Consider the following 27735-nt stretch of genomic DNA (forward strand, 5'->3'; position numbering starts at 1 on the left):
CACCTTTAAATATATATATATTCATTTTCCTCCAGAAACATCCGGTGGGCTGATTTCAAGTGTACGTACCCTGTTGTAGAGTCCGTGTTCCTGCCCCGTGCTAACATTGATGGTAAAGAAGGGTTTTCAATAAATAAATAAATAAATAAATTTAAACAGAAAGCTCACACACACACATGCGCGCGTACACACACACACACACACACACACACACACACACACACACACACACACACACACACACTTCATGTTTTCCCATACTGTCTTGTTTTTCTTCCTTTTGATAACTCACTTTCTCTGGGCAGTTTGTCTCAAGCCAGCATAAAAAGAGAAGTAAAATAATTTCTCTTGATTCTTCCCCTCCCCGCGCGTATCTTTGGCCACTGACGTGATAACCACACCGCAGCGTATCAAAACAACAGGAAATGAAAGCCCACAATTCCAGGTGCTGCTCTGCTCGTTGTGGCACGTTAAGATTGCAAGAAGTTGCAGAGCTGCAGCAAGAAAATGTTACTGCTAAAAAAAAAAAAAGACGACTCTAGCAGGCTTGCTTAGTGTTTGTTTGTTTAGATATGTTTCACAGCGTTTTTTTTTTGTTTTTTTTTTTTGAATGAAGCAAATACAATTTCTGGTCACATCTGAGAACAGTGAGTATGTTTTGCAGAAACGGCTGGATGGGATTCAGACTGACACTTCTAGAGGCAAACATCTGGATGTACAGTCGATAACAAAACAATTTAATGGTCCTGATCTTGTTGTCTATATTTCAACCGTAATCGCTGTTAAAGAGTGTTTGGTCAGTAACCCATGACTCTCCTCCTCTTCCTAGAAAAGAAAAGAAATGCCCTCACTTAACCAATCAGAACAGAGGACTCCATAAATAGGCGGTCCTGTCTGCTGGCGAACATGCAGAGGGCAAGAACCCTCCTGTTTGCCTCTACGGCTGGCCATTACCGCCGAGAGAGGAGGGAGGGGGTCGCTCACCGCCAAACAGACAGGAAGTTAGCTAAAACGACGACGGTGCTTTACAGCCACTTTTTTTAAAAAAACGGAAAACACAACTTTTCACGAAAAAAATGTCAGAATTGACCACCTGTCAAATTCATACTGTAGCTGCCGTTAGCTAGTTAGCTCAGTTAGCCATGCAGCTAGCAGTTTGGAATCGGAGCTTAGGGACCAGGGGGATTGTTGGCGTTTACTCCTCTAGCACAGGAACTTTGGACCGGGGCAGGCCTGGGCTAGCTGGTTAGCACCCCAGCATGAGTTGATCTCTCTGTACCGGAATGCGTAAACATCCCGATGTCAACACTGCTACTCGCTCGCATTCTGTTGATAAATCCATTGTTCTTACCCTGTCTACGATTTTGTTGCCACGCTCCTTGATCCGTTGGTGTGTTCATGAAGCGCCGTTGTTGTGTTTGGTGAAATGTCGTGCTTTCGATTTTCTAATGTGTCTCTTCAAGTCGCTTGTAATCGCGATCTCCATCACAAACAAAACAAAACAAAACAAAACAAAACAAAACAAAAACATTGGAAACCAGCTATCAACCCACGTAGAGAACTACTGCATCTCGCCCAAAGGCCAGCAGCTCCAGGAAGTGACGCAGGATCGGATGCTGTAGAAGAAGACGTAGGGTCAGGATGCAATTTGTCCTTCTCTCTGAGTGTTTGTGAGAGACTCTCCGTCTCCAGAGCTTTGTACTGATCCCTCCTTCACCAACCCCTCCCTGCCCTCTCTGATTGATGAAGACGCTCACTTTCCAGTTTCCTCCTGAGTTTCCTTTTTTCCTTGTTCATGCTCCGTCTTCACACTTCATCCTCCTTCGCCCCTACATTTTCTTCACACACCTTAAACCCGACGTCCATCCATCAGTCCATTTCCAGTGAATTGAGTGCAAGTGAGCTGAAGTAGGTTGGAAAATGAAGGCTCTTCCTGAGCCCCCCCCTCCACCCCACAAACCTTGGAGGTGGCCACTTAGTCCCCCACTGTGTGGACTGAGCGGTGGAGGTAAAGTGCTCATTACTCTTCATTTAGGAAACATCCCCTGCAAACTTCATGTGCCAATACAGCTGGAGAGTAAACACTGTGGTTCCCGCACTTCGTCTGGGTCAATGACCTAGTTACCATTTGCTACAAATGCCTTGGAGCCAGGCAATGGTTGAAGGCTGTGGAGGAAGCAGATCTTCTTCAGCAGTGCAAGTTTGATGTATCAGACGTTCCCCCTGACCTCGCAGCAAAAGTAGCTGTCAGCCGAAGTTAACTGAGAACAGGATAATGTTTTAAGGCTTTGAGTGCTTCTTTTCCTTCGTGATTCTTTGAAAAGCAGAAGTGAAGTTCATGAGATGAGCATTTATCCCCATGATGAAACCAAGGCCTGTGACAAAGGCTTCCTGTCAAAGAACTGGTGTGAACGCGAGGCTGCAGAGGCTAGAACTATTATTTTGTTCTGCCTCCTTCAGTTTGGTAATTTATAAGTTAACTTCCATCCTTGCACAGAGGCAGATTTGAAGGGACATTTCAACAAAAAGTGTATAATTCAGTCATCATCTATTCACCTCGATGCTGCGTAAAGTTCTGAAGTCCACTGAACATTTCTGGAGCAAACACCCTTTTTTGAGATTAATGATGTGAATCCAGGTTCTCTGCTGGGAGGCAGAATATTTGGCTCAGCTCAGCTGAGCATAAAGAACCGGCTCCCAGTCGGCTCGTCGTTTAGTCTGACTTTGACGATTCAGCCAAGTTTAGCAACATTCTAACCTATGTGTAGATATAGAGCACCCAAATTATTCAACACAATGATACTAAACCTCATCATTTCCAGAATACCATTATGCACATTATGGTCAGTGTAGAAACCTCACTTAATATAAAACTCCACCTGACTCTCCATCAGCATGGGAGTGAGTAGATGATGGCTTAATTTTCATTATTGGGTAAACTTTTCCTTTAAACCCAAGTATTTTCAGGGCATTTCAGTAGGGAGAAATACGCGTCTAAATCAGTTATATTGTCTGTCTGGTTGAAAGCCAGCTGTCACTGCACTGCCTCTGGAGGAACTCATTTCTATAGCACACAATTCATTTGTTATCGTGGCAGTCTCAGGATGTTGCAGGGTAGATAAAAATCAAATTGTCACCACATGCATGTGTGTGTGTGGGGGGTGGGGGAGGAAGCACCAGTGCACAAAATGCTGTGATATATTTATAGTGGAGAGAGGTTGCTTCACCAGGTATAATCCACTGGAAGGGCACCCTAGAGGGCAATTCATAGTGTTTTATTTACCAGGTGCAACCAACTGAATACCCCTCAACGCACTCACTCCCTCACTCACTATGGTGGCTGTTAAAAGCACTAGACTCTCTCTAAAGCCAGTGTTTGGTTTGTCTGCTCGGGGTTACAGTAGAAACATGGTGGCCTCTGTGGAAGATGACAAATTCCACATGGATAGATAACAAAGGCTCGTTCTAAGGTAATGATTAGTTGATTCAGGTAGTTGAAAATATAATTATGAATATTTTATAATACTATAATATTCCTAAACCCTTTACACTGAACCTTAAAGCTCAGATAAAATATTTAAGATACAGCAAAAGATAAGTGAAATTCAACCATATACAACAGGCAGGCAGTAGACGGGTATTTGTTTCTTTGAGGCTTTATTGTCTATTTTCATGTAATGACATAAAGCAATACTTTCCATTACTTCTCTCTTCTAGCACAAGACCAACAAAGAAGAAGAAGAAGAAGAAGAAGAAAAAAAAAGACTTTAACAGGGTCATTGCATGACCAAATATGTGCTGTTCTGTGAAAAACTGAACTAGGAACTGACTGAGATCATTGAACTGAACCAGAGCAGAGTTTTCTTCTGAAGTATTAACAAATCACTTAACTGTGTCCTCCTCTCTGCTCCAAGAGCTTTGGCTCTGATGGTTTGTATCATATATGTACATTCAGACCACAAACACCCAACATAACAAAAGAGAACTGTAAAGGAAGTCTCTTTCCTTAATCTAAGTGGCTGTTGAGTTTGTACTGAGTCATGTTCACACTTCTCTCAGTCCAAACATTGCTGAGTTGACAACAAAAATGCAAACTTCTCTTCCTCTGACTCCAGTATGTATTTGTCCCCACAGTATGTTGCCTTTTTATATAAAACATATTTTGGTATCTTGTTGAACTACATGAAAACATTAGAAAACAAATACAACAAAAACACAAAAATCCCCTAAATCTCGTCTCTGGTGTCCAGAGCAACGTATCCACAGAGGAAGTGTTGGAGGAAGTCCACTGCATAATCTGGCCTCCTCCTATTAACATGGGGATAATGGTGGGAGATGGGATGGCAGCTTGGTTTAGAGTGGACACCTCTGCGAGAGGTGGACCGGGGAGAGCTTGAAGGTTGGAGATGGACGCTGTGATCTGGGCTCAGAACCTGAGGTGAGATTTGTGTTTCACCATGTATCTGGTAAACAAGAGAAGGGAGGAAAGGTGAGTTTCAAACAAATTGAAACATATTTCTGCACAACTGCAGTACACAAAAACAGATGGGTGTACATGATCCTGAACAAGAATCAAGACTGACCTGTCGAGGGTTTCCCAAAAGCGCAGGAAGACGGGCCGGTCCAGATGGCGCCTGTGGCGGCTCAGCTCCAGGACGGTCACGTCCCACTTCTGCACGTTGGGGTCCGTCTTTGCCTCGTCATACTTCAGATGAAAGGCTCGAACTGGAGGGGAAACACGCACAGAGTTGAGGGTGGAAGGAAACAAGGTGCCCTCTCTTCTGGGGCAGCTTTATTGAAAATTCACACACAAACTGATTCCCACATTAGCTGTTTGCTTCCACTAGAGGCACTGGTGCTCCTTGCTGATTTAGAAGCGCCACATAAATCTTCATGTAAAGCGACATGCAACATACAAGTATATAAAGAACTTCATGGTATGTATCACTCACTTTTGGCGAAAATGTCGACAGGGGATCCATCAGGCAGCAGCCACGGCCAGCCTTTGAACTGCCAGGCAGGACCCTGCACAAACACAGCCACCACTCGATCCCTGCAGGAAGAAAGACCAGTTGTTCTTACTGTTTTCGAGACGCGTTTGTCAAGCAACTGTTAGCATGTGGATTGGTGAAATCCTGCTCCTGTAAGGGCGCTGAGAACATAATGAGAATATAACTGTGGGGGGGGGAAACATGGAGAAAACAAACTGAAAAGAAACCTCTAAAAAACAAAAGCTGTGCACATAACACATGCTGCACGTGCGACCCTGAGTCATATTCCTCAAATACTACTGACTCATTCTCGCAGACGCTGGTGTCAAGCCATTGAACAGACATTAAATAAATGCTCACCAGTCCTGCGGAGCCAGTTTGAGCGGCTGATCGATGATGCGGTACGGCACAGTGACGCTCAGTGTTGTGCCGCCGGGCTGGATCTGATCTTTGCGCCTCTGAAGCAAAACCTCGTTGTCGCGCTGGATTCCCTGCTTCTTCTTCTCTTCTGATGTGACAAACCTGGTATGGTACAACGATTATACTACTGAGCCCTTGATTTTGTTTGTCACAAGCATCATTTGGTCACAGTTACACATGTTCTTACTTGAGTTCAAACATGAATTTGAATTAGTCATTTGATAAACTGAGGAGCGATTGCCTAATCATAGCTTAAAATGTAGGCAACGAGTTTTTTTGAAATATGTGAGCACAATTGTGAAGCACATGAAATAACATCTACTCTATCAAAAAACGTTAACAGAGAACCCCAAACCTCCATTATAAAATTGTCCCAGCCACATTTTAGAGGCTTCCTGCGCCCATGCAGCAGACTTTTGTGTTTGTACGGTCTAGTCTGTTTTTTTTCCCCCGCTGGTTGATGGTTGCAGCATATTCTTGAACATTAAACTCCTACAAAACATTTTTTTTTTCTCCACGACCTCAAATCATGTACTGTATTTATGTAATATTATAGGGAATTGACATACGATGCTGAAGACCAAAGTGTTTCACCTAACATGCAGATATACAGTAAACGGACTGATGGAGCTGTTACACCGTGATGGTTAAACATCAGCAGGGTCCACAGATGCTGATCCTACTTGGAAACAGGTCAAGCGCATCACATACACAGACGTATTCACGTCCACTGGTCTCTTTTAATGTCCATTTAACGTGTGTGATGTGTTACCTTGAGCTGACGGATTGCATTACCTCCAAATTCCAAAGAGAAAAGAATTGCGATTTGTCTGCTTCTAATGGATTCATTGCCACACAAGCAAACATTTCCACAGAACATCTCCTCTCCTCTCGACTTCAACCTCGCTGCTATATTTAGATGCACAATTCATTTCAAGTATAGATTCTGGTAGAAGTAGATGTTTTCCAGCCCTGATATTTACTGTCACATTCAAAACCAGACCCTCATCCTTTATCATCTCTTGCTATACATCCCAGTTGACAATAAAAAAAAAGAAAAAAAAAAAGATAAAAGCACATCCGTCATTTCCATCTGGGCTGCTGTGTTATCACCAGCATCTTCTCATACTTGTTATATAATCATGAACTGTCCAACGGTCACCATCCTGTTAGCATATTACTTAATTGCTGTAATTACAGAGAAAAGGGAAACTGTGCCACTGGGTGTATCAAGGCACAGTGTGTGTTGAGTACATGGCGTGCTCATGCGTACTTTGATTCATTTAATTTAATAACTGGGAAGGAATACAACCAGCTATGATTAAATGTAAAAGATTGATGCAGCACCACACAAAGCTCTGATTGCTGCTAGAGTGTGCTGTAATGAATACACATTTTCAACTTGTTTTGCTGAGGAAAAAAATACAGTTTGAGCCGGAACCAAAATAAAAATCCTCCCTCAAGTGTTTTGGTTCATGGAGTGAGCAGATTAAACAGAGATGATCACAAATAAAAAGGGTTGTTTCAGCTTACATCCATCTCTGTCCTGACTGATAGTTTAACATGATATTTTCAGTGAGAAACATGCCGTCTTCACTTAGAGACAATTTCAGAGGAGTACAGAAGACTGATAGAGCGCGTCTCCACATGATGGACCAAGAATCACCTGAAGCTCAAGATCAGCAGAACCACTCAGCTTGTGCTTCAAACTTGTAAAATGTGGATGTTTCTCACACGTCTTCAACCAGGCAGCACAGAAGATTTCTACAACCACCACTGTTGGGCAGCCACAGTTGGAGCCAACCAAATCTGGAATATGGCCAAAATCTCCCCCTCTGTTCCCCAGTTAAATAAAGTTGAGACTGCAGAATATTATGACGTCACAGGGGAATTCAACCTCTAACGTTTTGGATACCAAGTGTCATAACTTCATTATTTTATCCTACATTCTTTTTTCCTAATTATTCTATAAATTCTTGAATTATATTCAAAAGTGTGTTTTGTGAGGTCCAGTGTTTTGTGAGGACAGTGACCTTGACCTCTGACCACCAAACTCTAGGAGGCATAAAACTTTTTTTTTTGGTGATGTAACATAAAGCTTCAATATGCAAACTCTAAATCAGTTCATCGAACACATAATGCCACCAACAATGTCTGTCACCGGCACGGAGGCATAACAGGAGCAGCCAGTTGTCCACCTACTTTAGATCCTGCAGAAGCTCCTTTGCATTGAGCATTGTGATGAGTGAGGTGGTGGCAGCGGGGATGATGACAATGGGTGTCCGGGACCCTGTTGACAAAGTCAAAAGGACAGGCTCTTAAAAACAGGTAGTGTAAAGGAAGTCAGATGACGGAATTGTGACAGATATTACGTAGCAAACAGCACTCTGTATTTTACACAAATACTAAAAACTGAGCATTTGACAAAGTGAAAGTAACATACCTTTCTTCTGATTAGGTGGGGGTCGGGCTTGAGAAACTAGAGGGAATAAAAGATGAGAAGAATGTGAAAATGTGTGGACATATACAACATACACAGGCAGAATTACATTTGACAGAGAGCAGATAATATAATGACTCAAAACACTGGCATAGAACTGGAGTCTGTCCATGGCGCTGTACAATGATGGCCCGCTGTTCCTCAGGGACAGTGATGGAATGTAACTAAGTACACTGAGGTATTGTACTTAAATACAATTTTGTGGTAGTTGTACTTAACCCGAGTGCTTCCATTTTCTGCTACTGTATACTTTCACTACACTACATTTATTTGAGAAGTTACTGGATACATTATTGATTGATTAATTTAATCCATGACATTGGCTCAGGTTGCGTTTGACAGGTTACAGAAACAATTCTGACAGAGATAGACCTTTTCTTAATAGCACTGCTTTTGTCACCAAAAACAAGTTTTGTTTCTCTTCTGAAATCTCATGAGAAGTGAGCTGTTTCAGGAAGAAGACGATGGATTAACAAAAAGTTACGTCTCTGTTGCAATCATTGCTATAATGTTGTCAGACACGTCAAGCAACATCAACAAGCACTTCAAATGGACCCAACTTTGCCATCCGGAGTTGCCTCTAAGGACTACATTGCAGTCATTGCGGCCGAGGTGTTATACTGGACACATTCTAAGATAGCTGGTTAGTTTAATTCAGTAACTACGAAATTATGAAAACATATCGCATATAAAAATACTGTAATTTCCCCTATTACTCAAGTATAACTCATACAGGTGATGTTCACTTTTAATATTTCAACAAGATATTTTTACCTTAGTGTGACTTTTGGGTACTTCTTATTACACTGCTCAGGGATCAGTTAGATGAGAACAAGATCCACTTTTTTGGTATCGAGTTTGATTGTATGTAACCAATCTCTATTCCTCACTAACTACTTAATCACACAAACTGGTGCAAAATCAAATGCTTTAGCTGAACAGTTTCCTGGAAATTATTCACTGCAGATGGCTCGCTTAAAACCCTCAAATAACCAACAACATTAAAGATCTCTAGGCTGCAAGGACTGTGCATTCCTTTCTCCAGGCCTACTTTTATCAAGCTAGACAAAATTGATTGATGCTGCTTTGACATGCTCTTACTTGAAAGCTGCAGGAGCACCACTGGGTCTATATTTGCTTACGAGGGAAACAGACATGTGATTCTTCTCACCAAACAAAAGTCCCTTTCACAGAGGCAGCTTCATCCAGATACCATGCGCATAGTTCGCATGGGATGGTCATGTGTGGCAAAAGCTTATCATTACAGAAACTTGGACTGTGAAATGTTTTGCTCCAGGCAGAGTTAAGTTCCTTGTAACGTTCCCCTGGATAAGCAAAATTTAAAAAGAACCCAAGCATTTTAGAGAGTATAAAACATGACCACAGTCTATGAATATCATAGTCATGTACCTTTAATGAGGACTAACACACCTTGTCTAATTCCACATGGACATTTTCATGGATAGTCGCTAATGAACAGAGGAACGGAGGAAAACAGGAAACCTCCTCGAGCCACAGCAAGTCACATGTAGAAGCTGCGAGTCTCTGTGCAGTCTGACTGATTTGTTGGTTGGATAATGCAGTGTTTTCTCCTCTCACTGTCCCAGTTAAAAGGGAAAAGATAATCCTTTAAAGCTGTGGGTGGGAGATCTAAATGACTGACACATGCAGACAGCTGTCCAACATTTAATGACAGGCGGTGTGGGGAGGGAAACCGCCCACAGCCAGGACAGACACCACTTAGTGACACTTGATGAAAATCACTAGCAGCGGGTTACAGAGGATAATGTCAGGACGTGAGGATGCTGTGGCAGAGTTATTCTGGTTTAATTCATTTTTTGACTCATAGCTAAGATGATGCATGACAGCACATTTAAAAGACACCTGTTTTTGTGTCAGTTAGTCACAGTCTATTTGTATGCAGTGCAGTAATCCTTTTCTTTAACAGAACTACATTAATGGAGAATATTACACAACCATGTGTGTGTGTGTATATTATATATTTACATAGTTTTCACACTATCATGTTTTTACTGGACACAAATCATTACATTGTACTCAAAATTCTTTCTTTTAGTCAAAGTGGCAAAATCCAGTACACTGCAAGATGAGAAGTAGCATCCACATGTTGGGATGTTGGTTAAAAAAAACCCCAAAACATCAGATTGTGATTATTTAGACAGATACCGACTGCGATAATTCCTTAAATCAGAGGGAATGACCACTTTTGCATCATGTTCATTATCGCTAACACAATTTGCAAAGCTGCAACAGTTATAAGAACTGTGGTGACCTCAGGCCTCCCTTGACTCCAGGTGGCTAACTGGCTCTGACTTTGTTTTCGTTCAAATGAATAGTCAATCCACCCATAAGTAAGACTATGATGAATGCATGACTATACATCATGGGCTTCTCATAGGTAGGGTGCCCTTGGACTGTCTCATCAACCCAGGGTCTGAGGTCAAAGTTTAGGGGCCCTTTGAGACCCACTGATGTTGTGAATTTTATAGACTCATCTGCAAAGGCACAGACTAAAAAAGAAAAGAGTGCAGACTGATCAACGCACTGTTTCTGTTTGCTAACGAGGTATGATCTCTAGTTACAAAACGTGAACCTACTGGAGTCGACTGAACAGAGTGCCGATTGTACTTTTTATCCAGTCTGTCCCACCTGCCAGGTCGATGCTCTCTTTAGTTGAAGCAGTCAGTAGCTGGTATAACCTGTATTTCTGAATATGCTTCGTGACGAAAGTCTGGCACGACAACTGCTGGCTGATGCGGAACTGTAATTATTCTTGTTCAACTGCCATGCACGTTAAGTCCAAAAAATGGGATTCAATCATATCAAAAAATACAGTAATAGTAATAGTCATAATTGACCATGTTTGCTTATGATAGTGGTCTCTAAGGAAAGTGCTTTTTGGGATCCGTCTTTTGCATAAGAAAAGGCACAATACAAAACAAGCACTCATTAAAAAAGGGGCAATAGAGAAGATTTAAAAATCAATTAAAATTATCAGCAGAATGTACATAAATACCAGTTTTTACATTTTATGTAGGCCTATGGTGTTGCAAAAGTATCTACTGAAGTTAGCATACCAACTAGCTAGCCTTGGCCCCACTTGGTCCAAAGCTCCTGACCAATCAGTTTAAACACCAATACTACTACTGGTCCTCAAGCTCTCAGTGTTAAAACCTAGCTGCATGGCTCACCCCAGCGATATGCTGCCCCTGTTGGTTCCGAGGAGGAATTTCAAAGGTGGCCAATTCTTCCATATTGCACAAATTAGCGTTATGCAGCACTGTGGGTAGACATATGCATGAATGTGTGTGGACACTAACCTGGACGAGGGACAGGCTGCAGCGCCGGGGTCTGGGCCTTCCGAGCAGACGCCCCTTCCTGGAAAACAAAAAGAACCGGCGTGCATGAAAATCCAAAGATTCAACTCAATCGTTCTGACTGCTCAACTACGCTCACTTAGACTTTGAGCGCTACAAATTACTGAAAGTAATGAAACAGCCAGTCTGAGAAGAAAATGTAGATTAAAAAGAGCTGAGTTATGGGAAAATGGGAGAAGTTCAATTTAAAAGCTGTGACCCTGTTTCTACATTAATAGAATTCTCCTGGGAGAACATGGTTCTTTGCTGATAGCGGCTCATTCTCCACTCTCTCCAGGTCACTATTGATTCCGTGTAGGGATGTAGGTGTGTGCGCAAGTGCGTGCATGTGGTGGCTGGGGAGACGGGGGCTACACTAAGGGTCACAGGCTTGCAGTAATCCATCATCCAGTGACATTCCCGTAGGCTGGGGCTCAAGCCAACAGAGGAGCTACAGAAACATGCAGACCTGGTTGGCCTATGGCTGAGGCGGGTCAGTGCCGATACTGTCAGTGTGTTGTTGCCTGACAGTCCATACCATCCCTGAATTCACAACAAACTAAACACAGTCTTAAATGAATAATAGTAGAAAAAAGAAAGATCTTACTGATTAGGGCTGCACGATATTGGAAAAAACTTACATTGCGTTTTTTTTTTTTAACCCTGCGATATATATTGTGATGTGAAAAAATACAGGAATTTTCATCAGATGACCTGAACAGCACTTTATGTTACGCTGTACAGCTGCTATCTTGTGGACAGTTACCCTGCACTGATCTTACCTCTTTTTGTAAATGTTACGAGTATGGCTTCCGTCTGTGTTTTAGAGATATTCTTATTGTTATCTTTTATTGCTTGCTTTTATGGTGCTGGGACCTGAGTACATGTTTTGTTCCATCATGTTCAAATGTGAACGGAATGACAATAAAGCTCTCCATCTTAAATGGAACATTCTAGCTTCATCAGATCAGATTTTGTAATTGCCATTTTCAAGGCGTCACATGCAAAAAAAAAATAAAAAATGGATGGGTCACACCATTGCCTTAATCTACTGTTACACTTGTAACCACCAGCTTCTACCGGTCCCATCTCAGACACGACACAGCTTGTGTTTCCATCAGTTACACGATGGCACATTTCAGAAGACCTTGGATACTATAGCTCTGTATTCTGCTCCACAAAGAAAATGCGCAGTCTATTTTCAATGGAAGTGGACTCCAGAAACGTTTTGCACAGAACAGATCGAGTCGGACAGGAAGTCGCACAACTTAATGCCATGGTGCAGCTGGTCGGTTTTCAAAATAAAAACGCCCTGTGCCAACTCGTGATCTACAGCACCAGCAGGAAATATTAACAATAAAAAACTTAACACAGACAAATGATGAAATGATATAACTATGGAGCCTACTCAACCACGTTAGAGGCACAAATATCAAGGAAAAAAAGACGAAATAAACGCAATCTGAGAATTTCAGCAACGTCAGGCAGGCATGACGCCCTTCTTCTGAAACTCTCCCAGTGGGATGGAAAGTCACATGCAGAGCAGAACGGAACAGATCAGATCGGAACAAATCAGCACTGCACACTCCAGGTAACAAAGACGTGCCTGATTGGAATAAAGGGGTGAGGGATCTGTGTGAAGCCTCTGTTATCATGCAAAAGAGGTCTTTGAAATAAAATCATTCAAGCCATGAATCCACAGTAAAAACTATGAACGGCATGTGAATATTTCATAAGATTCATTTAGACTTCCCCATGCTGCCCACCGATGCAAGGACGGTTCATCCTTGCCAATCCAAGCTATTGTGATGTCAAACTACTGAGCACTGAAAAATAAAGAGCTCTGTGCCAAAGCTGAGGTTTGGAAAATACCACTTGCACACTGTTGATAATATAAATGCATTAGAAAACAGCCAGGCTTAAACATTAGTGAGCCCCAAGGTCTCTCCCTGAGTACCAAATTAATTTTCTCTCCTGCCATCCCACTCGCTGCAGGGCAGGATCTGTCAGCAGCACTGCAGGATCACTGTCAATTACAGACAAAATGCTTGTCTGCAGCTCAGCCACAGCTTGGACACTTGTACACTCTCTCCTGTGATAGTATGCTTTGCACTGACAGATCAAAGAGATACTGTGCTTCACATTAGATTTATAAAACAGTATTCAATGAAAGGCAAAATAAATGGAAACACCAATCAGGGACTTATCAGGCAGATGATAGCCACTAAATGAATGCAAAAATCCAGTAAATCCAATGTTTCCTTACTGCGAGGCAGCCCTTTAGTGTGGACATGTGGGGGTTACACACCACCACAGCTGAATGAGCACAGCGGAAACATTGTTTTAATTATCTATGTTCTCATCGTCACCCAGATCGCCAGGAGATGCTTTTAAAGACTGTGACCAAACAGGGTTTTTGGGCTGCACCGTTCATCATTGCACTGATAAGATGTAACCTGACGTGTTGCCATATTTCAATCAGGCAATATGCAAATCTTTAAGATTTGTGGAAACACCAACATTAAGGGTTTCCTCCCCCCTTCTCTTACTTCACAGCATGCCAAACTGAGATAATGCTGTATTCCTCTTTCTGGAGAGTGGGCGTGAATACAAATAGGTCAGCAGCCCAGCCCCCCCCCCCACCACCACTTCAAACAGAGCAGGCAGCAACAGCAGCAGAGACGGCGTGACGTGGTGGGAGAGCGTACTGCCACCAAGCCTGGAGCCGACACACAACTCACAGCGTTCATCTTCCTCCTCCCCTGCTGCTTCTAGCCCTCTCGCAGATATCAAAACGACAGCACAGAGCGGAGCGCAAGGAGCTGCTGATTTAGGAGGGCGAGAGGAGGTGAGTGGAAACAATCCCCCCCCAGACATAGATGCTCATGGGGGGAGGGAAGTTAACATGAGAGCATGTGAATGAAAGAGGAAGAAGGACCAAGGATCAGCAAGGAAATGGAACAAAAGCCGAGCTGCAAACACAGAGATGCTAGGCTTATGCATCACCCAGAGATGATCCCCCTCTATCCCCCGCTGCTGTGATATACAAAACACCGCAAGCGAGGACTGTGAAAGGACCCTGGGCTGCAGCTAACTGCCGACTCCTGACTGCCTTTGGCCAAATGGCAGCAGCAGCGCAGCACCGTTAGCATCAAGCCTCTGGGGACAATGCGCCAAGGCAGACGGAGAGACTGCAACGCTGGAGATCTGACACATGTTCTGCCCATGCACGCACCCATACACACACTTGTGTATGCATGTGGTAGATGGCCATCGGTGCCTGGAAGAGGAACAAATTTCTCCGTCAACACCCACACTTGGGTAGTGATTAAAGAAGATAATGATTGATGGAAGACTGTAGAGGAAACCTGAATCGACGAGCATAAGCTCTATTGTGATCTGGCTAACAGTGCAGTCGGAGCATCAGCGTGTGAGGATTGTAATTTATCTTATGTAGGAGGGATGGATGCAAGAGAGAGATGATTACCTACATTTAAATAGGTGAGTTCATGTGGTGAAATACTAGCACGCACATCAGCACATTGCTACACAGAGGGAATAATGTGTTAAAATCAATCATCAGTTTATGTGTCAACTACAGGATGTGAAGGGTGTGCCTATTCAAGGCTAACAGTAGTTTCTGTTACTGTTGATGCATGCAAAAGTGCGAACCGCAGTCTTTTCAGTCCTTCTGTGAGCTCTCACAATCTGCTCTTTGTCTTGTTGGGGTCCTTTAAGAGGGTAGTGTGTAATTCAGTAAAAAACTGAGAGAACACACTCCACTTCAGGGTGCTAGCAGCCTGCAAGCATAGGCTGTTCTTTCAGTAAGCATTCCTCTTGTGGATACTGTTCAAGAGCCAGAAAGCAGAATGTATTCTGTTCATTCCTTTACTGAAAGCAACACAAGATGTTCCTTTAGCCAAAGATGCAACGATATACAACCGAAAACGAAGTTAGGTTTACAACCAGTAACTACGAAGATGCAAACATAACTTCTACTAAAGGTTTAAAGTGAACAGTGCATGGACTGTTTTCTAAGCGCTGTATCTTAGGCAACTGGACGTGTTCTTGAAGACGTTCTGCCTCTCATCCAACCATGAACTGGATGAGTAAAACTAAATCAATGAAAACACATATGAAAACACAGGGTCAAGGGTGAATACTGTTATGGGATGCAAAGACAGCTGCTCATTTACATATCCATGTCCGACCAACATTATTATTCATTTGGAGTCATGTTTCTGGCTTCCTGGTATTTGCAAGTCCAATGCTAGTACGTGCCAGCTAGTCGCTAGCAATGGTGGTTTTACTGATGACTTCTGCCTGATGAGAGCTGTGAAAGTGAACTATAATTATAAAAGTTGTTGGCTGCAAAACCAAAACGAGGAAAATGAAAGAGTATATGACATGCTGTTTATAACTTATCTTTACAATATATCCTCTCCTCTGTCTCCTAGGCAGTCACTTGAGATGCAACATTAGAGTGGACCCACACCTCACAGCTGACTTGTCAGAACAAAACCAAAGTGATCTGGATACATGAAAATGAGATCTCAACGCTGGGTCTTTTCACAAGTCTTTTAGGCAGCCCTTCACAAGGCCCTGTCAGAAGCTGCTGAGGAGGACTGCCCTTAAAGTGTGACAGCTGTCTGGGTGTACAAGTCCTGCTGTAAATATGCAGTGGAGAAGACGTCATTGCTGTACACACACAGCTAAACTTTTCTATCTCCTCTCACTGTTAGGAGTCCTTGTCTTTCTTGTCCACCAGGCGTGGCTGCCGAGGTTCACAGATATACCGTGGTGGAGAGGTCACCCTGTGGTGTATGGAGGTGGTGAACTTCATACCACCAAAGCCAAGTGGAACATAAGCACCCAACACTCAGCATGGAGGTTTGTCATTATTCCTCAACCAACCTTTAAGGCTGATGCCAACATCAGTTCCCCCGAGAAGGAAGGAGTCTCCGTTTCCCCGCTAGACCAAAGTTCTGAGGATACTTTGGCAGCGAGCATAGAGGGAGAACTTACCGGCACTATAACCCAAGGGCCCTTCACTTATATCATCAACGAGCCTGACAAATGTGCAGGGAGCAGCCCTGCACCCTTTCTAGTGTTGCTGATAGCCACCGAGGCTCGGCAGGTGGAGGCAAGGAATGCAATACGGCAGACATGGGGGAACGAGAGCGTTGCACCAGCTCTAGGATTCATCCGGCTGTTTCTGCTGGGGAAAAATGAGGGTGAGCTGGGCATTTTACAGCAGAGGATGCTAGAAGCAGAGAGCCGGAGATATCACGATATCATTCAGCAGGACTTCATGGATTCGTACAAAAACTTGACCATTAAGACATTGATGGGAATGAACTGGGTGGCAATTCACTGCCCACAAGCCAGCTATGTCATGAAGACGGACAGTGACATGTTCGTCAACACAGAGTACCTCATTTACAAGCTGCTTAGGCCAGAAATTAAGCCCAAGAAGAACTACTTCACAGGAAATAACATGAGAGGCTTTGCACCAAATCGAAATAAAAACAGCAAGTGGTACATGCCCCCTGAACTGTACCCAAGTGAAAAGTATCCCACCTTCTGCTCAGGGACTGGTTATGTCTTCTCTGGAGACTTGGCAAGAAAAATCTATCGCGTATCGCTAAGTATCCGTCAGCTCCATCTAGAGGATGTATATGTAGGGATATGCCTGGCCAAGCTCCGGATTGAGCCCACTCCTCCATCCAACGCATTCCTGTTCAACCACTGGCGGGTTTCTTATTCCAGCTGCAAGTACAGCCATCTGATAACATCACATGGTTTTCATCCCAATGAAATACTTAAATACTGGCATCACCTGCAGAGCAACAAACGCAATGCTTGCATCAACACAATGAGGGCGAGAACAGGCAGGACACAGTCAGCTAGAATGAACAAAGAGAAGCCTGCTCAATAACTGAAATCGTTGTTTAAACTTGCCTAGTTAAATACCAATGGTCTATATCCCAGCACACTGACTTCTTAAATTGACAGCAAGGGAATGGATTAATACACACTTTATCCAAACGGGAACCCAAAAGAAACTGCGAAAGGCAATTTCTTTGAAATTTGTGGTGTGAATGCTGGCTGTTAGAAGCTGAAACTAATTTTCATTACTGGCTTTAAAAACTTGAATAATATCAATAATCTATGAAAGATGTGGAATATTTTAAGGTTTGTTGAAAAGCTGAAGTTAAACTGAAGAGCTGGCTTTATTTTGTATGCAGAAGCAACGTAAGGAGTATGAGGAGTTGGAAAACGGTTGAATGAAATTATGTATCATAGTGATGGTGGGAGCTAAACTGCTTTGCCCAAATAGGGCTAGGAGCAAAAATGCGTAAAAAAAAAAAAAAAAAAAAAAATCAAAAACAAAAAAAAACCAAAAACACACACAAAAAAACAAATAACAAAAAACAAAAAAACATACCCAACTCCAAGCACCAATTGAATGGGCTTAGCATACCAGGGAATAAAATAAGCTGTTGCACAGTGTTTCATAATGTAGTGTTTATATTGGAACGTTGGACTTTTACAATTATTCTTTTAAACAATGGCTGTGTTTATATTTGGATATCATTACAAATATGCTTTACAATTATGCTTTAAACACTGGCTGTGTTAATGTTCATTTTTTCATAATCTTTTGTTTTTACTTGTATTGGATTGAGTGTCATAAATTCAATCCAATGTACTGCACATATCTTGTAAAAAGTGCATAGTGGGGCTCCTACACTTCCTTTATTATACTCCCAACTCCCAGGAAGCACACAAAGTGCTGTGATTTGAGGATTAATGGGGGCTAACCAAAAAGTCACCAGTGTCAAAGGAATCATTGGCAAAGTTTACAGGACATAATATTTTCCTCTAACAAAAAACCATGGACCTCGTCAAAGTTCATGTTATTGATCAATCTGTTCTCATAATGAAATAAGTTCAGCTCAGTTTTTATTTTGGTTTGGCTAGCTGGTTATTGAGTCATCTTGGGTGCCTTTTGTTGAAACATGTTCAAGTCTTCATTAAGTAAATGTGCTTGTCAATGTCACTCTTCATAAATTCACCAGTCACAGCCTGGGTGGGGCAGGACATTTAAAACTTCTAAAATTGTATTTATGTTAATTTGATTCTTTCATATATTATTCTTTAATATTCTGAAAAGTTTAAATGTGCTTTGAAAGTTGAATACTACCCTAAATGCATTGAGAATTGTGTTTCTAGCTGATAGTTAGGGAAAAAAGTATAAGTCTTGGATTTCTGAACATTCCTTCAGTGAAATTAAATGAGGGAAATTTCTGAGAAAACCGTAAATATTTCTGTAAGCATAAACAGTATGACTGCGAAAAGCAATAGCACACCATTCCTAATGGAGCTGAATATTTTTGTGTTAGAATGATGTTTTTGTGATGATAAATGCGGAAAGAGATAAGTTGCATAAAAAGTGGTGGAAGGATAATAAAGAGGTATGTGTAGAAGAGCATTTGTTCTGAATACTGGAATTATTGTGTAAAAACCGACAAAGTGCTCTGAAATGATTTTTACAGAGGAGATACAAACTGTTGATATGCCGAGTCAAACCACTGGAGAGTTGAAGTATACAGTTATATTTACAAAAAAATGAGCTGTGTTTCACTGTGGTGCAAAAGCTACATTTTTGTAATAATGTCAAGGTCTACTGTATTTGTTTTATACCGTGTATGCAGAGTGGACAGAGTACAGTGCCAATAAAACATTTCCACACATGTATCACACAGTCAATGAAGTCATTTCAAAAGTAAACTTGTTTCCACATGAAGCCATCTACTAGTGACTGGGATTGTTGTAGACTGACAACAATTGTGGGACCAGCCACTTTTGTCCATCAATAGTCCCAAAAGTTTATTTCTGGAAATAACATTTGAAAAAAACATCTAAGGACTCAATGAAGCACAAACTTTCCCGAATTAACTTAGCACAGTACCATCTTATCTTAATTCCCTTTTAGAGACCAACTGGCAAACAGCTATGTAAAATGATGTGACATAATTTTACATGGTGCACCTCTTAAAATTCTTAATGATTTCTTTTTTGTAGTTTCCGCTGACTCTCTCTGAGATGTTAAACAAACCTGGAATAAATTGTGCATTTTATTTCTGTAATTTGAAAACTATAATTCATTTTAAAATCTCAAAGATTTCTGGAAGCAGGTGTAGGTGTGTTTTTGGACTTCTCTGCTTCCCAGAGGTCCAGTGTCGCCTGTGTGATGATATTCAGTTGGCAGTTTCGCCATGGCTCCATAACAACACCACATAAAAGCTAAAATGAAATGATATTTTATGAGACAGTCATTATAACACTAAAAAATGATTGCTATTAAAGCATTGTTTTGTACATAGGGCTAGGTGATGTCTGCCGAATTGGCATATGATGATGTCTACAGTGAAACACCATGATGGAAGATGACATGTTTATAAATTTGAGGCAGTGTTTCCCCTCAGTGTTGTCCTAATGCAGCAGTTATCATATTAGCTCGATACTTTAGCTGCTGCTGTTTCCCATCCTTGCTCTGACATGTATCTTCAACTGTCTCACCCTGAAGAAGAAACTCCCATTACCACTGACATACATCTCTGTGCCAGGTTTAAAACTGCCCTTGTCTCCACATCACAAGCCTGTATCTTAGCTTTGTTCAACTCCATATGCCTAAAACAACAACGGCCAACAAGCCATGGAAGCTAAGCTAAGGAAACTGTGTGAAAACAGCACAACTGAGAGAAATTAGTGGCCCACGGGAAAAGAAACACTGCTGCTACAAATTGTCTAACCCAATATAAAATATTTAACCGGAAATAGAGACGTAATGTTAGTGCACTGAGAAGCAACATAATTCTTTTCATTTCCTCTTCCCACATATCACAACCAACAACTCCAGCCCTACGGCAACACTGAGGGGACACACCACTTGATTGTGTTCTCTGGTGGGGAGCCTTTTTAAATCACGATGCTATGATGGTCAAGGATTAGTAGCAATGGCTGTCAGCCATTGGTGATAGACAACCCTAGCACATACTTATTCAGTGTCTAACATTAGGCTAACTTATTCTGGTCCTAATGAAGTGTTCCCCCTACTCTCTCTGGACGACCAACCGCTTCTAGATGAACGTGTCACCAACTATGCACTGCTTGCGATGTTTTCCGAGAAAGTTGCCGCCCAGAGTACATCTACACTTTGTTATAGCAGCAAATGCAAGGGCTTTCATCAGTGGGCTCAATCATCATTGTGTTACCTAATACGGCGATAGGTAGCGATTTAATAAATTCATTCACGTGAAAATCTTCAAGATCATTACTTTAATGACCTAATTTAACTACCTGAAAAACATAGATTAAGTAAATGAGAACTGACTGACGCTGTGAGCCACTGCATGCCAATTATCACCAACATCACATGTTACACACTTTTACTTTAACTGCCTCAAAACCACATATGACATCATAAAAATATACCACAGTGAGGGTTGGCGAGCTGCTGCAGATATGATGAATTATATCAATTCTTTCCAGATGTGCTCAGGCTAAAATCAACCTGCAGTGTAGCGTAAAAACAGCAGAGCTTTGATCTTACCGTCACAGACTTGAGGGTCATGCCGTGGTAGGTGCCCATGGTATCGATCTTGAAACCCTCCGTTTCTGAGACAACAATAAAAAGTATGTTGCAGATCACTGGCAGAACAAAATTGTTTTTTTTTCTCCAACGCATAAACGCAATAAAACATAATACAAAATTGTGTTTATAAAGTTGGGACCTTTCATTCTTTATCATCCCTAATTACAAATGGACAATACCACACACAGACACACACTCCTTTCTAAATGTACCAAGAATAAAATTAGTTGCAGAATCGCCGGTAAAACTCACCCTCTTTTCCTTTGAATCGCTCCTGATCGTATCTGTTGTAAGCAGTTGGGACAGGCTGCTTATTCCTTAGGGACGGGTCCTGGAAACAAAATGAAACCAACGGTTGCTTAATTCAAACACTGTAAGAGCACAGTGCAGTCGACCTGAGAAGTAATTTCTATACTTGAATGAGTTAAATCACTGCTGACCCTTTCTAAAGATGTCTCCCAACTAATTCTAGACTTTACTGTTTGAGCAAACTAATGTGAAAGAAAAAGTAGCAACTATACACACACACACACATTTTATTTTGACTGGTGCCTGGCCAAATGTAAACTTTCTAGAAAATTTGAATAAACTAGTAACACACAAAGAAGGTCATTCTTACCGCCTGAGTAGTGTTCTGTGCTGGTCTTTGCTCCGGTGCTCGCCCCTCTTCTCTTGCTTTCACTGACTGAAGGATGGCAAAGATGTTCTTGGAGAAGTTCTGCAGTGGATCAACACAGATAACTATATAATTAGTTCATGTGTAAAATTACTATAAGTAAAATACATTCAGATTTCAGGCTCTCAGCTAATGGTCTATATGTACAAAAATAAATCATACAAAACTGTTCCCTCATAAGAATTGTTTAAAGTCATATCAAGAGATGTCCTGGATGGTGTGATGAATACCACCATCTGTGGGCACATTAAAGTTTTATCATCATATGATTCAGTGATGTGTTTTTCTTTACCAACTGTCTTATTTGTACAGGATCTGTCTACAACTACAGTATTTTCTTATAACACAAGTGATCTTTACCGCATCCTGTACCTGAAAACTGCACCACAGCAGGAAGACTAAAGACAACAAAGCTGTTGAAAATGAAAATGAAAGTGCTCCTTTGCCAAAGTGTTAGATACAACTTTTTTTGTGAGAAAATGCCAAAACTGTAACCACCTTGTTTGGAAATCAGATTTTTGGAAGTCATTTATATTCTTGCTAAAATAATTTGTCCATGCAAAGACTATAATGTCAGTGACAAAGACATGTCAAAGTCCTTAACCCAGTAAAACTCTTATTTTGAGGGTGTATAGACAATGAATGAAAACCACACTACTGGTGCCATCTAGTGGTAAAAGATGTGTGTCTCATTACACACAATGGGTGTTTCTACAGATGAGCCAGGTTGAGGTTTTACCCACACCCATCATTTTGTCGCAGAGACTTCAACAAATTTGCTAAAAAAAAGGGACAGCTGCTGTCCAACTCAGGTATGTATGGTAAAGGAGTTAAACATACGATTTGTAAGAAAAGTAAATTTTTGAGTGTCATTTCCAACTTGTCTGAAAACTGAACACGATTAAACAATCAAATACAGCAGATGTCTGATAGTATTAACAAGAACAGAGGACAGATACAATAGAGATCTGGTTAGAAGCTACAAAATTACTGTGAGCTGAACACAGAATTTTACAAAAATACTTCTAACCCTTGTTTGAAAGGAAGCAGAGGAGTTGTCACAGATTGGTCGCAATTGCGAGACGTCATGCTGCCCGATTGGAGACCAGGCGGGCAAGCTTTGGCTCAGCTCTGGATAAGTTCCGTCTGAGGGGTGACTTGTCTCAACCCAATATGGTAAAACTGTCAGTGTGGCACTGTTTGACTTGGCGTGGCCAATAGATCCACTTGAAAGTCCCAACTCAAAATCTATATGGACCCATTGTGCTTATATTAGTACGAGAAAATCCTGGCGTTCACATGCTAATCGGACACATTTGTGTATAATTAGACTGGTTCACGGCCTGGTACACAACACAGATAGACACACACAAACTACACGATATTCAGATTGATGCAAGTGAGGCTGAAGAAAGTTCACGTGTCTGGTAATAAAACGAATGTCAGTCACATAATGGCTAGCCAAATGAAATGCTGGAGCTGGAAGTCTCCTCCAACAAAATCAATAACCCTGTATTCTGGTATGAAAAAAAATAGTGACTTCTGTCTACCAAAACACCCTTTCAAGAAACATTTTGGAGAAAGACAATTGATTGCTGTGAAAAGAGAAAGCACATTGCTTGCAAAGACTTATCACTGGGATTGGATATCTTGGGTTTCAAGCGGACTCTGACCTTTCCAGTGCTCTGGAGAATGGTTGTCCTGGTTCTCCAGACCCTCTCTCTGCTGACAATATCTCGGGTGACATCCACTTCAGCGTCCACAAAGCTTCTCTGCTTCAAGGTTATGTCGTCATCCAGATCTGTTTTGATGGTGGAACGTTTCTTGGCCATAATCTTGGCTTTGATGGCTGCAATCTTCTCCACTGACATGGCCTCAGACAGCGATCTCAAGAGGGAAGACGCAAGATTTGATCATTTCAACAGCTCACTGCTTTGAAGAGCTCATCTATGAGTGTCAGATTAACAGTGATTAATTTATTTCAAATCGATTATGAGACCAATTGTTGCAACAGGCAAGTCCATTATACCTGATCTGGTCAGTCTGCACGATGCCCTCTTTGTGGCCCTCCAGACGGGCAGCCAGACGCTCCTTATCCAGACGCACACGCTCCTCATCCTTAAAATGAAGAGGTGTACAAACTATTAGCAAACACATAATATAACAGGATCTAGTATTAGTACCTCCCCACCACAGAGGAGCCTGCCGTGCACAAGCAGGCTTGTAACCTCGGTAACTGAGGATGCCAGATAACGATAAGATAAGATAAGATGTTGCATTCAAAATAACAACAACAACAACAACAATAAGCCCTGAGTGTTCTATTTCTGATCAATACAACAAAATTACAATGACAAGTGCCTCATGCAGATCACTGTAGACATCCCGAGTAACAAACTATATTCTTCACATCGTGGTAGAAGGAGTTACAATGTAATCGTTACCCGGGGACACTGCGTGGACCTACAGACAGTGGATTTTTACACAGCTGACCAGTATCTTATTCTACTGTAAGATCATAATGACAATCTTATAAAATATAACAACAAAAAAGTTACAGACTACAGCTTTAACTGTTCCTTTAACGTTGCAAGAGTGAGCTGGTTACCATGTTTGTCAGTTGAGGTTGTTTTTTTTTTTGTTCCTTCTTCAACCAACAGACTGGATTAATTCATTATTAAACTTATGCTGCATTCAACTGCAAGTTGAAAGTCTGGATTTCTGAGTCATTTTTTCCCGACTTCCAATCTAAAAACGTCCAAGTACATCTGCTTGGAAAAACATGGACACTTGGTGCAAGCGCTTGTTTGGGCTAAACTGGGCTACACAGATCTTGGATGACCATTCCATTGCACTTTTCCATTTCGAAGGCTGATAAAGGTAAAATGTGTGCCAAAACAGCATAATAATGAAGTACTGTAGTGGTGCAGAGATGTCCGGGACTACAGGTCTTGATCTCCAGACGTAAGAGAACATGTTTGTTGCACACGTACTGCAACAACCATCACATCATAGTTTTTTCTGTTAAGTTGAAAATTGCGATGCAAAAATCATTACAATGAATCATAAATCCCTAATTCTGGGTTAATATATACAAACCAAATTCAAACAGACAATCAAATGTTTCACTTAGCAATTTCTGTGGAGCTTTTGCGATTCTGAAAAAGAACATGACTGAAAGGATGTTCAACTCTCGAAACCGTATTCATTAAATCAAAAAGGAAGACTATGTAGTTCTGGGAAAGAAATATCAAAAGAAGAGATACATCTTCACTGATTGAATATAACTGAATAAACAAACTGTCGTCAAAGAACACAATACAATTTCATATTATTTGGTTTACTGTGTTTTTTACAGGATCTAAGTCGCTACTTCTCTAGCGTCACACAATGTTTTTGGTACCTTATTACCCCTGAGGACTGCATGGTTATATGGAAATATATAAAATGACTATTTCTGAGTTTGTCACCTCTTTTATATTGTAAAGTATCAACTTTCTGGGTATGCTTTTCCCCCTGAAACTACATAGCGCACCTTTAAAAAAAATGATATTTAATCAATATTTAAAGGCTATTTTAAATAAAATTCTCCTGAGCTTTTGCACTGCTGTAAATATTCTGGTCTAATTAAATTTGAATGTGGATGAACAGCTACCAGGATCAGCTGCTCTCACACATGTTACATTAATTAGATCAGTATAGTAGAGCTGTTCCTGCTTGAGCAATGTAGAAAAGGAAGTAAATTATATAAACAAAACTGACCAACATGTGAGTCTAGTGTTTAAACCAAAGAACTGCTGCCACATTTTGTGTAAGTTTACCTCAATCCTTGGTTTTTTGGCTTCAGAAGATACCTCATCAGCTGCTCGTTTGACTGCAGAAACAGAGAAGTGGTGTTATTCACTGTACACAAGTCCATTTGTTTTTTGTGTGTGTTTTTTTTCATTCAAAACTTTGACTATAATAATCCCATTTTAAATAGAAATGAAATAGTAGCTGGTGGCAAGATACAGATTTAGCTTGTAAGCAGAGTTACTAATAAAAACAACTGATCCATGCTCACAAGGTAATACATTCTTACTGCAGGTGTAACTAGCTATTCAAACGCCATTTAACAAATATAGTGTAAACTTACCTTGCGTTGGCCGTTGCAAACCTATTTCTATAGGCGCACTTCTGTCGATGCTTGTTGATGTAGCTGTGAAAATACAAAATGGGAAACTGTATTAATAAGTGGCCAGTGAGAAAAACTACACCCACCCTACTCCTCGTATGTTTCTATCAATGAAACCTGTCAATACTTTACAATGGCATAGTCAATCAAAGCCAGTAAGCCTAATCCCTAACACTCTGCACACAATAGACAATCAGCACAGATCTCCCAAGTGCTACTTACAACTTTCGCCATTGAGATATGACAGCAAGCCTTTTCGATCAGGTCGTCTGACGACAGGGATGTTCTCTGTCTATAAACAACATAAAATGGTGTTACCCAAAATGACTCAATGAGTAATTTGAAACATGAGACTGTCCTCAAGTAGTATTTTACTAATTCAAGGTGCACTCTGTAGTTTTGAGAGAAGACATAATCAGTCTAATCAGATCAGAAAGATGTTCTTTGACCAATTATTTATGACTCAGCAAACCAAATGAACAAAATCTCTGTGTTTTCATGATGGTATAAACAAACTGAACTTAGAGGACAACACAAATTCAAACTGTTAAACTTTGTTTATATGTGGCGGACCCTGCCACCGTTCTAGCTTCAAGCAGTGTTCTGGGGAATTTGTTTACATCTGAGAACAGCTTATTTATTCAGTTGGGGAAAAAAATAAATATTTCTGCCTTGGTGTTCTTACCTCATGACTACTGTAAATACTTAAATTCTGAGATTATATTTCTTTTTCAAAACTAGAGAGTGCATCTTCAATGAAGTACAGGCAATGTCAGGATTAAGCAGCTTGAAGTTATTCCAGGGCACTTACTGCAGCTCTTCGCACATAGGATGGATGCGGGAGATGCACATTGTTGAGCAAGAACAAGATAGAGTCCAAAGTATAGTACTCTTTAGGCTGGCCCTCTTTGCCAGTACTGAAGGAAGAAACACAAGCAAAGAAAAACATAACCATCACTCCTGCCAAGATTATCTGTCAACCACAACATACGATTTACTCTGCACAGAGCGCTGCAGGTGGAATATTTAAGTGGATTTGAGTTGCACAGGTGTACAATATCCAATGAATATATTAAAGTTACTTGATTATGACGAAACACAAGTTCTGACATGGCATAAACACGGAACTATCAACAGTTACCCGGTGTGCTAATCTGCTAATCCTTCTACAACTTTATTTTTGCTTTAGATGAGCAAAGTTTGCATTGTTGCATTGTCAAACAGAGCTGCTTTAAGTCATGATAGTGGAAACTGAAATTTCTAGTATTTCCACTGGACTCCATGGGAACACAACTCAACGCTAGCTGGTGAGTTAGCAGCGAAATACTACTGCAAGTTTAGCTGTAGCTACACCACACGTAGATACTCTTTAGGTTTAAACAAAAAAGAGAAAGCTTTAAACTAGCAAAGAGAGTCCATGGAGTAGAGCACAAAACACGAGTACCACGCTAAAAGTAATTTCGGAGTGCTTAAAGTTTGGGGTAAAACAAAAAGGAGAAGAGTTAGGTTAGCATCTTAGCAGCTGGAGCGAGCCTTCCTCAGTTACCAGCAACACAAGGCACCGCTGAGCTTTAGGTGCGGGCCTACTACTGAAGCGATTTACAGACATTTTACCGCTGACATACCCCCATATTATGTAGTTGGTCTTGACATTTTTCGGCCAGGAGAACTCTCCAAATATAACTTCATCTCCTTTTGCGACGATTTCTTTTTTCTGGATGTTATACTGACGGAGAACACTCAACACATCCGCCATCTTCACTTGTCTCTTGATGTAGTGTGTTAGCGAGGCCCCCAGTTATCAACATGATGCGCCCTCGCAGGATGCCTGATCCGACTCAAACTTTTTTGTGGACCATTTCCACCCCAGCGCGAGAAAAAGACACATTTTCTCAAATTATGCCAGGCTGAATTAAATAATCGCCGATGCTAAAAT

General features: G+C 41.2%; 2 protein-coding genes across 2 annotated transcripts; one reads left to right on the top strand and one right to left on the bottom strand.

Annotated features, from left to right (window-relative positions):
- Positions 1–3638: 3638 nt before the first annotated feature.
- Positions 3639–27609, bottom strand: cdc73 (cell division cycle 73, Paf1/RNA polymerase II complex component, homolog (S. cerevisiae)). The gene is made up of 17 exons (XM_037084230.1): positions 27425–27609; positions 26611–26716; positions 26022–26091; positions 25761–25823; positions 25447–25499; positions 23655–23743; positions 23299–23512; positions 21569–21667; positions 21202–21280; positions 20908–20972; positions 11253–11310; positions 7855–7890; positions 7614–7701; positions 5352–5513; positions 4953–5053; positions 4584–4725; positions 3639–4463 (listed from the first exon to the last, which is right to left on the bottom strand). Exons 1-17 carry the CDS (start codon positions 27553–27555, stop codon positions 4427–4429), a joined length of 1593 nt encoding a protein of 530 aa, XP_036940125.1. The 5' UTR covers positions 27556–27609; the 3' UTR covers positions 3639–4426.
- LOC119011261 (beta-1,3-galactosyltransferase 2-like) lies at positions 13970–17671 on the top strand. The gene is made up of 2 exons (XM_037084231.1): positions 13970–14789; positions 15746–17671. The coding sequence occupies exon 2, from the start codon at positions 15964–15966 to the stop codon at positions 17224–17226; it is 1263 nt and encodes a 420-aa protein (XP_036940126.1). The 5' UTR covers positions 13970–14789; positions 15746–15963; the 3' UTR covers positions 17227–17671.
- Positions 27610–27735: the final 126 nt, after the last annotated feature.

The sequence above is a fragment of the Acanthopagrus latus genome, chromosome 21, assembly GCF_904848185.1.
Source record: "Acanthopagrus latus isolate v.2019 chromosome 21, fAcaLat1.1, whole genome shotgun sequence".
NCBI classification, from domain to species: domain Eukaryota; kingdom Metazoa; phylum Chordata; class Actinopteri; order Spariformes; family Sparidae; genus Acanthopagrus; species Acanthopagrus latus.

Excerpts from the sequence above, each read along its gene's own strand:
- LOC119011261 (XM_037084231.1), top strand. The coding sequence starts at position 15,964 with ATGCAGTGGAGAAGACGTCATTGCTGTACACACACAGCTAAACTTTTC.
- cdc73 (XM_037084230.1), bottom strand. The coding sequence starts at position 27,555 with ATGGCGGATGTGTTGAGTGTTCTCCGTCAGTATAACATCCAGAAAAAA. Across the intron at positions 23,513-23,654 it reads GTGCAGACTGACCAGATCAG|ATCGCTGTCTGAGGCCATGT; the intron begins GTATAATGGACT and ends TTCCCTCTTGAG. Across the intron at positions 5,054-5,351 it reads AAACTGGCTCCGCAGGACTG|GGATCGAGTGGTGGCTGTGT; the intron begins GTGAGCATTTAT and ends TTCTTCCTGCAG.